At 30.2% G+C, this 12,317-nt stretch overlaps 1 protein-coding gene and 1 non-coding gene across 2 annotated transcripts; both read right to left on the bottom strand.

Annotated features, from left to right (window-relative positions):
- Positions 1–7,173: 7,173 nt before the first annotated feature.
- LOC115876331 lies at positions 7,174–11,295 on the bottom strand. The gene is made up of 4 exons (XM_030892067.1): positions 11,017–11,295; positions 9,749–10,467; positions 8,527–8,817; positions 7,174–7,592 (listed from the first exon to the last, which is right to left on the bottom strand). Exons 1-4 carry the CDS (start codon positions 11,280–11,282, stop codon positions 7,240–7,242), a joined length of 1,629 nt encoding a protein of 542 aa, XP_030747927.1. The 5' UTR covers positions 11,283–11,295; the 3' UTR covers positions 7,174–7,239.
- A 440-nt stretch (positions 11,296–11,735) lies between these two features.
- Trnak-uuu lies at positions 11,736–11,808 on the bottom strand. The gene has a single exon. It is a non-coding gene; the product is annotated as a tRNA-Lys (tRNA).
- Between the last annotated feature and the right edge of the window lie 509 nt (positions 11,809–12,317).

Consider the following 12,317-nt stretch of genomic DNA (forward strand, 5'->3'; position numbering starts at 1 on the left):
AATGGAAACGATAAAAATCGATTTAAATTAGATAAATTTACTTCAGTATTTTTTTCTATAGATCGTTGTTAGTTACAGTTATAAAAATTACAAGCAATTAAAAAAAATAGCTTAAGAATAATAGTTTTGGTTTGGTCAATCAAACCATCAAAAATAAAACGGTGTGAGATTTTCTTTTATATTTATTTAGAAATTATTGTTTTTATGTTATATACAATGTATATTAATAAAAAAAATCTTTAAAAGCACACAAATAAAATTATTATTACCTTTATGTAGGACATTACTGTGAAGATCGGTAAAATTAAAAGATAACTACTTTAACGTTTTTTAGGCACTTACGGCTGTAAGTAAACTCATTTTAGTTGTTTTATGGTGTACTAAAATAATCCTATTAATATGTCTAAGGAAATACGTACAGTTATTAAACGGCATACCATACCTATTCGTACCTATTTTTCACATAAAGCAAAAAAAAATCAAATAAAATTTAGAAACAAATAATTATTAAACATCATTTTAAATTTTTGGTGTGGGTTTAAACACTTGCCAAGTCGGTAGGCCATTGACAATGATATGGCAGAGGACTGAGGTTCGCATTTCGCCTAAACAAAGTAGATCTAGTCCAGAGTAGTCTTAGTGCCAAAAAGAATAGAAAAACATTTTTTCTGTTCAAGTATTTTCTATATATTTCAATATTTTTCTAGATTTAAATATACAGGGTGGTCCGAACTGTATTCCGGAAACTTCGGCAGCATATTCTGCAAATAAAAATAAGTAAAAAAGTTCGTATTAATGTATGTCCTAAAATGCTTATTGTCGGAGATACTGGGTGTAGAAGTTACATTTTTATTTCGATTTTTTTCAAATAATTTCTGAAGTTAGGTCAATATTTGGATGAAAATTACTGTCTGGGAGTTTATTGACATGAGAAATCTGATTTTGATGTCAGTAAGACACCTCTTTGTAGGGGGCGCCTGCTACATATTTTTAACTGGTTTGAAGAGTATTAACTTTTCGTCCGTACCTGTATAAAACTACTAAAAGTAAAAAAATAAACATTTAAGACATTTTTAGGTAAAAAAAGTCTATAGAAATCGTTATATTTGACTACTTGAGTTATTAAACTTATAATATCAAAAAATTGTTAAATAATTATAATCAATATAATTAATTTAAATATCTGTGTTTGTATGTCTTTCTAAACAACGTCTTCGTCCTTTTTTGAAACTGGTTAAAAACCATTTCCAGAACAAACACACCAAATGATACAGCATATCCTGTTAACAATATCACAAAGGCTGGCATGATATGCTTCAAATTGATAGTGTAGATTCTTTTTTCTGTCTCCACGTATTGTTTCAGGGCGTAATAAAACTCGTAGAGGTTTATATACTTGGACATGATCCCGATTTCCAGGATTCTCTGAAACCATTCGTTGAACTGCTTGGAGAAATACGAGTTTTTTGGCATGGCCAGGCACTGTTTTAGATCAAGCACTTCGAATGTGCTGAAAGATTTCAAAATGTTGGGTCTGGTAGTCAAGAAGCCTGAAAAGAAAACACCCAGTATCAATAGCGTGTACCCGCGACTTCGTTCGCGTCGAATTAATCATTTGTAATGGTGATGACAAAGCAAAGCAAGAATTTCCATTAACATACAAACTGGATAAAATTTTCTCACATTTATGTCAGCATGAGAAAAAACAATATGGCGATATACAGGGTGTCTCAGATTTTAATCGGGAAAATTTAATAGACGATAGAACTTGCGAAAATAAAACAAAAAGTTCATATCAACTTGTAAGATTTAAAGCTTCCTTTTCGAGATACAGGGTACCATTAGAATACTAATTATAATATTAATTACCAATTAGAATTTTTTTTTTTTCGCAAGAAGTAAAGCAAGATAGACAAAAAAGTCAGGAGACAAAAAAATAATATTTTTAATTACTAAATCCAAAAAATAAAAACTTCTAAAAAAGCAGTGGCGTGCCTATTTTTTCCTTTAAAATAATTTAACAGTGATGCCCCACCGCCGCCCCTGGCCATTAAACTTAAATCTAATTACATCAAATTAAGTCCCATAGTAAGTATTATAAACGGGTCAAGTTATACCAAAATCGATTAAATAGTTTTTCAAATATCGTAATTTTTTTATCTTTTTTAAGTAACTTTAACACCCTGTATCTCGAAAAGGAAGCTTTAAATCTTACAAGTTGATATGAAATTTTTGTTTTATTTTTGCAAGTTCTATCGTCTATTAAATTTTCCCGATTAAAATCTGAGACATCCTGTATATACATATATCGTTGGAATTTGACTTTCGAAAAATCCTTTTGCCAAAAATAAGTTTTTTACGTCAAGTAGTTTAAGCAGAATCGTGGTTAATCAATTACCCAACTTTTTGGAACACCCTGTATGATTTTTTAAAAAATTTCAAAATAGTTAAAAAAACAAAATAAATTATGGGTGTCCAAGCGTTTTCCCGAAAGACTAACCGTTTTTTAAATAACAAATATTGTAATATTTGAGGGGCGTTTTCACCCTCTTAGAATTTGAGATTCGAGAAACCCCTCCTTATCGAACCTCACAGTCACTTCGTTTGCCAAAAATCTGCTTTAAACGTCAAGCAGTTTCAGAACCGTGATTACTCAATTGTCGTATTTTATGAAACACCTAACCTAAAAACGGTTTTTAAATAAAAATATATTAATATTTGAGAGGTGGTTTCACCCTATTAGAATTCGAGTTTCGAAAAATCAATCCGTTTTCCAAAAATCAGCTATTTACGTCAAGCGCTTTAAGCAGGATCATGATTAATCAATGACCAGATTTTTCAAAGCAGCCTGTATAGTTTTTTAAAAATCTTTAATTATGTAAAAAAAACATAATAACATATATGTGTTTAAGCGTTTTTTCGGAAACTTGACCGTTTTTTAAATAAAAAATATTGTAATATTTGAGGGGTGGTTTCACCCCCTTGGAACTAGACTTTCGAAAAATCCCCTCTTATCGAACCTCTACACCCTAGAATCAACCTGTATGCCAAAATTGAGCTACTTACGTTGAGTGGTTTGAGCAGGATCGTGATTAATCAGTGAGTCATATATTTTTTTGATTTATTTCTCATCAAAAACATATGTAAAAAAATATAATTTCTTACCTTTATCCAAAGTAGTAGCAAAGTTTCTATCGCGCACAGCTAGCTTTCCTACATCTTCCAAATACGTGGTATTCTCCAGAACTATGATTCTTTCAAAAATTTCAGCGTCTGTTTTGTCTTTTCCGATTCGAAATAGGAACTGCATAGCGCTTAGAGTCTTTATAGGGATGCTAGACTGTAGCAGCTCTATAGCGTTTGTGATTGGAGGACCATACACTGAACCGCTCAAGGAACCAACTATGGAACCTTGGATGAAGGTTGAAACGATGAAGGACTCGAGCCAAAATGTTCCTGAAACATATTATGAACTCAAGAACAATTAGCTTTATATGCCAGGTGTTTCTCAAAAGTGGCTTACCTCTATATAACTTTTTTATTTTTTCAGATAAAAATACCGAGATTTGGTATGTTAGTATATGACATAAATAATAATTAAGATTAATTGACGTATTAAATTGTTTTTGCTCACTTCCTGTTTCACCGGAAATGACTGCAACTTAATTTTTAAACGACACCCTCGGTATTTTTTGCTATAAAAAAATATACGTCCATGGGTATATTGATAAATAAGTTCTAAATTACAAGAAAATGCATTTTCTACGGAAACTTAAAGAGATAGGTAAAAAATGGTATAATATAATTTTATAGACAATTAAATTGTGCATCTGATTCTCGTAAAATATACAGGGTGTTCCATTTAAATTAAACAAGTTATTACCGTTTGAAGCTAATAATTATTTAAAATAAATTTTTAGACACTCTGTATAAGGTAGTATTATTTTTATTATTGCAACACAATAACTGATCAGTAAATAAACTTCAGTAAATATTTAGTATTAAAACTTTGATACCCTTGGAGAAATGAAGCCTTAAAATTTTTACTGCAATTTCACAAAAATTGAAAATATTTCAAAAACGGTAAGGTTTAAGTATAATAAACCTTAATCAAATTTACCTTTATTTTAATCGTAGAAACTAAAAATGTAATAATATACAGGGTGTTCCATTTAAAAAAATACAACTTTGATATTTCTTACTTATTTGGGACACTCTGTATCTTGTAAAATTATTTTTAAATTGTACCTCTAATAGTCCTTCATCGAACCCAAAACTTACAATTTGTAAAAATCTCATCGTTTAGCTACAATACTCCGTATCGTATGTGGTGAACAACCCTGTATACTTACCAAAAAATAACCTTAAGGTGCTGGTTTTCGGAAGAATATGCATACAGGGTACACCCAGCAAAGCTCCAAAAAAAATCAAAATGACTTTAGACCACGAAGAAAATATTCTGAAATCTGCATTTGTTCTAGAAAAATAGGATAACAACCATGCAGAGCCAACTAAAACTGAGAGACCAATAAAAAACATTGGAACCACTGATTCGGGAATAAATGCTCTCCAAAAATCATTTATAGGTCTAGGAATCAGGAATATAATGCTGTTCTCCCATAGCACTGGACTGATATCAAAAATCTCTGTAGTGTATAGATCTATCGATCCTAGGAACAAGTCTGCGTATTCCTCAGCAAAATCATCTAATAATGTTCCAAAATAATATGAATGTGAAATCTCCTCTGTATATATACCGTTAAAGGGTCTGTAAGTTATATTCCTCGTGCTAATGCTTTGGAAAACCTTCATCATCTCTATGTATATCCCTGGATAGGGTCCATCAATCCAGTTTACCATAGGAGGCACTATACTCCATGCAATATATAAAGGACAACCCCTGAATGATTTTCTTGTATCATAAAATGGTTCTGTAGTAAAAGCAGCCATTTCACTTAGCGAAAAGATTTGCTGAACCCCTACAGAATCCCCACAATTTTTTATCTCCAATTCATAAACTTCTACATTATCTGGATGAACGAAAATAATCTTTGATTGAGGTAATCTAAAATTCCAAAGAATTCTAGCAAGATTATTATAATTTTCTTTGGAATTTGTAACCACCAAATACTTGGTAGTACTCAGTTTCAATCCTGACTCACTGATAGTAAGCAAGGAGTCATTAAGCTTCTCCAGAGTGTCCAAAAATATAAAATAATTTTGAGGTTTTTGCCGTAAGTCTTTGAGGAATTCTTCCAAGTTCTCTGCATTGGTAAGAAGCAAAGGGAGGTTCTTTAAAGACTTGGGATAATGGTTGGAATAATCGGAAATATATACATTTACCATGCTTTTTCTGAAACTTAATTGTATCAGGTTTCTTGTAAGGATTGCTTGATCTTCCTCCAGGTTTGAGTGGATTGGCAATAATTTAGCAAATGTTGAATAAATGATAAAGAAACTTATATTAAAAACAATCCACATGACTGCTTTATTAAAATAGATAACCTGGAATAAATATGTATTTGGTTTTTTTGCTCAATTTATAATGTTTGTCATTAAATAGATCTCAGAGATACGAAAATATTTCGTATTTACTTAAGATTATTCTCAAAAATAAACAGATCCTTTTTGAACAAACATAATTATTTGAGAATATACCAATATTTAATGTAATTTTATATTGATTCTATAGATATATCGTGTTTATATAGAAATTAAAAATATATTTGGATTCTCTCTATTAGGAGAGATGTAGATTACCCTGTAGGCATTTTATAGCTTCATCAAAATCGATATGACCAAAATTTATAGATGTGTTAATCTTAAAACTTTATGTTGTTTCTATAAAATTTAAAATTAAATATTGCTACGTAGGTTAATATATGTATGAAGATAGCCCTAGTAGTAAATTTGTAATATTATCGTTCTAGAACAATAATAATAAAAGATAGGCAATTCTAGTTCTATCCTATATCCTTATTTATGCCTTGTTGTATATACAGAGTAAGATAAAACTAATATTCCAAAACCTCTCGGTAAAACCATACTTTCGAAGAAAAACGGTGTCAAAGACGGCTGAGGAATCAGAAGCAATGGTAATTTTAGCGAGTTCACGCTCTAGACGTCGTTTACTTGGTTCGTATTCTTCTTTAGTTTAAAATTCGAGAATTTTTTTTTTGTAAATAGATTTGTGTTGCATGTGGAAACGTAATGCCCTATCCTTTTTTAATCTATACTAACATATAAAATCCTTAATTGACTGACATACTGATTAATCACGATCCTGCTCAAACCACTCAACGTAAGAAGCTCAATTTTGGCGTACAGGTTGATTCTAGGGTGTAGAGGTTCGATAAGAAGGGATTTGTTGAAATTCCAGTTCCAAGAGGGTGAAACCACCCCTCAAATATTACAATATTTTTTATTTAAAAAACGGTCAAGTTTCCGAAAAAACGCTTAAACACGTATATTTTATTTTGTTTTTTGCATATTTTAAGATTTTTTATAAATTTATACAGGGTGTTTCATAAAATATTGTGTAATCACGATTCTGCTTAAACTGCTTGACGTTTAAAGCGGATTTTTGGCAAACGGATTGACTGTGGGGTGTAGAGGTTCTATAAGAAGGGGTTTCTCGAATCTCAAATTCCAAGAGGGTGAAAACGCCCCTCAAATATTACAATATTTGTTATTTAAAAAACGGTTAGTCTTTCGGGAAAACGCTTGACAAGCATAATTTATTTGGTTTTTTTACATATTTTAAATTTTTTTAAAAAATCATACAGGGTGTTCCAAAAAGTTGGGTAATTTCTTAACCACGATTCTGCTTAAACTGCTTGACGTAAAAAACTTATTTTTGGCAAACGGATTTTTCGAAAGTCAAATTCCAACGAGATGAAACTACCCCTCAAATATTACCAAGTTATATAATAATATCGCCATATTGTTAGCAAATGTAGAAGACATAAATGTGAAAAAATGTTATCCAGTTTGTATGTTAATGGAAATTCTTGCTTTGCTTTATCGTCGCCATTACAAATGATTAATTCGACGCGAACGAAGTCACTGGTAAACGCTAGCCTTTCTATAATTAATGTTAATTTTTGAGAAGTTTTATGTAAATTTTTAGTAAACGAAGTCTAGAGATTGACCTCGCCAAAATTATCATCGATTATCGTCCCCAGCCGTCTTTAACACCGTTTTTTTTTCGATCATACTATATTATTAAGAGATATATAATTATTTCTTAGATTTGCAATACTTGTTAAATATTTTATAATTAAACAACTCGACAATAAAAACAACAGACGAAAAAAACAATCCGATCATCAAAGATACAAAAGCTACTAAGAATTTTCGCAAAGACAAAACAAAGTTTTGTTTTTCCAGTTCTAAATTATTCTTCCATGCACTTTTCGCCTGGTATAGCCTCTTATATTTCTCGTAATATCCTGATTCGATGATTATTGAGAACCAGTCATTAAATTGTTGGAAGTAATACTGATTTTTTTTGACAGCAAAACACAGCCTCATATTCCACACCTCAAAATGACCGAAGGCTTTGTTGAAGTTCGGTTTCGTCAATGTGTAAGCTGAAAATATATTATTAAAATGAGAGAACATACTATTATACAGGGTGTGTCTTAAATAAGTACAAATATTTTCGAGAACAGAAACATATTTTCTCTTTACCGTTTTTCAAATAAGTTCAAAATAACCGAGTTATTCTCTTTGAAAATTTACAAAAAATATTATTTTTTGCTTAATCTTTTCTGGGTTTTCTTTCTTGTAAATTTAATCTACTACCTATGTTGCCATATTATCAAGAATTATGTTCTTTAACTCAAAATTAAAAAAAAATTGCGCAAAATATATTATAATCGTGTTTCTGGTGTCGAAATATACTACCCCTGAAAATATTTGCACATATTTAAGGCTCACCCTGTATAATAATACATAACACAATTTATCTGCCAAGACAGTGAAACAAAAAACCGTATTCATGTGAGATTATAGCACGATAGATATTTATACAGGGTGTTCCTTAATGGCATGCTAAAATTTAAGGAAGTGATTCTTGGACCTATTCTAAAAAAAAACTTCATATGAATATGTCCTAAACATCTTAACTTTTCAGATACATGGTGGAAAAGTTTTCTATTTTTTTGAAATATCTCTGCCTGATGTTATATTTGATACACATCTTCCATGCATCAAAATACTTATTTTGATTTACAAAAAAAATGTTTTATATCTTAATTTCCTTCCAGCCGATGCAGAAATGATTTCCACACAACAGGCACAAGTTTCATAAAGAAATCTATAATAAAATCAGAGTTATTATAAGAAAAGTTTTTTTTTTAAATTTTACCACACTGTATCTCACAAATTAAGATGTTTAGGATATACATTCATACGAAGTTTTTTTCTTAGAATTGGTCCTAGAATCACCCCCTAAATTATTAGTATGTCATTAAGGAACACCCTGTATAGAGGTATGGTATAGTCTTTGAGATTGTTTCTTACCCATATCTGTCATGGTGGCAAAATTTCTTTGTGCAACAGCATGATCAGCTGCATCTTCGAGATTAGAAAACTCGATCAGCAGCTGACGACGATTGTACATCTCCTTGTATTCCTTTGATCCAAAACTTTGAAATAAAGCATCAGTTCCGTTTATTAGTTTTAAAGGAATATCGGTTTTGAGGTAGTCTTCCATGTTCGTGATAGGTTTTCCATATACAGACTCAAATAATATACCAAAAACACAGGCTTGAGTGTATACTATTATTATTATTGTTCCTAACAGACACATTGCTAGAAAGAGATTACTAATAAACATATGTATACCGGGTGCGTCTCAAAAGTGGCTCACCCCTATAAAAAAAAATTTCAGATAAAAAAACGACATTTGGTATATTAGTATATGACATAAATTAGGATTGATTGACGTTTCTGGCTCCAGTTCAATCAGCAATCGACACGAAAGAGAATTAAAAAATATTGACTCAAAACTGACAACTAAAGAGACAGCTTTATTTATTTGTCAAATTGCATAGAAACCAACGCCAAGCCAGCACAATATTTTTTCTACCCGTAATAAATTCCTTGAAATAATAATTTCTGAATATTTTTTAAAACGTAACTCGCTGTGGAAAAAAAATCAGAGTTATTATTCGATAGACATTCTGAATAGAATTATATATCATATGTCAACTTTTGACATTTTCGCAAATGATTTATTTGATATTGTAATATGCGGTTCATAACGACAATTTGACTCGAAATACCAAGTGCGTGGTACCAAAAAAAATGCTTTTTCAAAATATGCTAATGAGTCACCCATGTTCTCTTTGAAAAAATTAAGATATGATTAAAAATACGATTTGGGCATCTTTTAACCTTCCAGGACAAAACACGAAAAACATTAGACGATAAAATATATTTTTCCAAGACTCCTTGATCAAGAATTAGTGATTTTAACATAACCATAGCACTCTAGATTTTTTTAAGCGAAAATGTCATAATTTGACATATTATGATATGATATTCTATAAGAGTGTCATTTCTTTAAACATTAAATGTTCTAATCAATTCCCATGAAACAGGAAGTGATAAAAAACAATTGAATACGTCAATCAATCTACACTAATATCCAAATCTCTTTTTTTATCTGAAAAAAATAGAAAAGTTATAGGGGTGGGACACTTTTGCCTCCACTTTTTACCAATGAATCATTGATACTCACCTAGAAAACATCTGAGATAGTTATTTTTAGGCCATTTCACAAAACTATCCACGTTCAAATACGTTCCCAAAAACATAAACACTACCTGGGCAAAAGATCCAAATTCTGGTTCTATGGATCTCACCAAAAGGTAAAATGTAAAGGTCATGGCACCTAAGGCTCCAAAATACAGCAGCACTCTATCAAACCCAGCTAATTTCTTGATAGTATCCCAATAATTATCAACTGGAGTAGGTACAATGATTACTAGGCTATCAGAAGTGATTATAGGCAACAGATCAAATAGTTCCATGAGTGCTAAATCTGTAGGTCCCACAAATATATCAGCATATTCATTTTCTAGGTCTTCCTGTACTGATCCATAGTACATAAATCGTAATTCTTCCAGATATGTTGGGTTGTAAGGTCTGTAAGTTACTAGACGTCCAGAGATTGCGCCAAATGGATCTAACATGTCCAGGAAGAGTCCTCCTCTTGGATCCTTTGGTAAATTAACGAATGGAGGCAAGGCAGACCAAGTTATGTGTAAAGGACAGTTTTTGAACACTTCTTTAATGTTAATTTTTGAAGAAAAAGTGTCTACAGAGCAATTTTGATTAGGTGAGTATTCATAAATCAATGAGGCGTTACTTGTTGAACCACAATCATTGATAGTGATGTTGTAGATTTTAAAAATGTCTTGGTTTGAGTTTAGAACAATGATTTTAGTCTTTAGTAATCTGAAAAAAATTAAAATCAATATTCTATTTTTTTATAAATTTTGCGTTATTCACGCATTTCTTATCAGTTCAGGAGACAGTGAAAATTTTCGGTACTTATTTTCCCAATCAGCAAACATAGAATTATTCGGTATGTTATTCTATGAAGCAAATTTCATATACAGGGTGTAGTTTTAAAAACCTGTTAAAAAATAAGTAGGTGTTGCCCTCTACAAGTAAGAATCGTATTGACATCAAAATCAAATTTCTCATCCAAATATTGACGTTACTTCAGAAGTCATTTGAAGAAAATCGAAATAAAAATTAAATTTCTACACCCTGTATCTCCGAAACTAAGAATTTTAGGACATACATTTGTACGAACTTTTTTATTTATTTTTATCTGCAGAATATGCTGCCAAAGTTTCCGGAATACAGTTCGGATCACCCTGTATATTCAACGACTGGGAAAATAAGTCCAAAAAAATCAGATTCAGCAAACATCTGGGCTATATTGCTGATCCCCTCGTATATTGTCTTAATTAAAAAAACATATTAAATCTAATTTACCTGTATTCCCACATTATGTCTGCAATCATCTGTACCCCCATTATCTGATCTTCATTAAAAATAAAAACCACGTAAAAGGCATCTCTGAAATTCACCGAATTCACAATAGTATTTATTGTTTCATTAAAATGCTCTACATCGTCCAAATAAAAGGTATAAGACTGAGGTTTGTTATTTATTTTCTCTAAAAACTTATCTAGATTTTCACTCTTTGTTATGTAAAATGGTACATCTAATTCAATGTATCGTTTATTTCTCTTAACCATCACGTGATCTTGCGAATCAACCAATCCAAAATAATTATTCATAATTGTTTTTAAACATTTCAAAGGTGTGTTTTTGCTTTTGAAATTTAAGTTTAGATTTGCACTACTAAAATTTATTAATGTAAAATATATTATGAGTAATATTTTCATATTAGAACTTTATCAAAAAATGTACTTTTTGATATTGGAATTGCTTCTATTTTTCTATATTTTTCTAAAAACATATTATTTTGTAATTATGTATAGTGTAATGATACAAAACCATTTACATTATTAGATTCTGATGCGATATATCAGTGATATCTGATTTATTTTAGAAAAAAGAAATTATTTAAATAGAGATCTATATAGCTTATAGCAAAATCTCTATTTAAAAAGTTTGAAAATAAATATATAAATTAGTATAATATGTTTAAAAAATAAAAAATAATAATTTGAAAGCAAAAAAAGTTTCGCCCGAGCAGGGACTTGAACCCTGGACCCTTGGATTAAAAGTCCAATGCTCTACCGACTGAGCTACCCGGGCTGTGATAAGACTGTTTCAACAACAGGTACATAATAGAATAATACTTCATTTGATAAAAATACTGTTTTAAGTTTCTACAAAAATTAATATTTATAACATATATCTATTATAATTAAATATGTCTTACGCACTAATAATATTTTTATTCTTTTTATAGTAAATAGAAGAGACCTACATTTTAAAAGCTAAATTAAAATTTATTAGCCTTATTTTGTCTTGGTTCAAAATTTCTTAGATTTTCAAATAACTGTAATGTTATTTTAATTTTAATAAAATATCAGAGTTAAATGTAACAAAATTATTTATAGGAGAATAAACATGATAAATTTTTAACAAGTATAACTTTGTTTTAAGGGTAAATTTGTAAGTCTTGCTTCTGCAATGATATGATTAAAATGGTTTTAAAATACTAACAGGAAACTTCTGCAGGAAACAATAAACTTTTCAAACCATGTGGTATCTATTTTTAAAAAAATAAATAAACAGGCAACCAATAATACACTACTTCA

Source organism: Sitophilus oryzae, unplaced genomic scaffold (assembly GCF_002938485.1).
Source record: "Sitophilus oryzae breed Bouriz unplaced genomic scaffold, Soryzae_2.0 scaffold_1430_pilon_pilon, whole genome shotgun sequence".
In the NCBI taxonomy this organism is placed as follows: Eukaryota; Metazoa; Arthropoda; class Insecta; order Coleoptera; family Curculionidae; genus Sitophilus; species Sitophilus oryzae.

What these genes read in the sequence shown, in the direction of transcription:
- LOC115876331 (XM_030892067.1), bottom strand. Translation starts at nt 11,282, where the DNA reads ATGGTTAAGAGAAATAAACGATACATTGAATTAGATGTACCATTTTAC. An exon ending in GACATAATGTGGGAATACAG is followed by an intron (nt 10,468 to 11,016) that starts GTAAATTAGATT and finishes AATTTTTTTCAG; the next exon opens with ATTACTAAAGACTAAAATCA. An exon ending in TGCCACCATGACAGATATGG is followed by an intron (nt 7,593 to 8,526) that starts GTAAGAAACAAT and finishes ATATATTTTCAG; the next exon opens with CTTACACATTGACGAAACCG.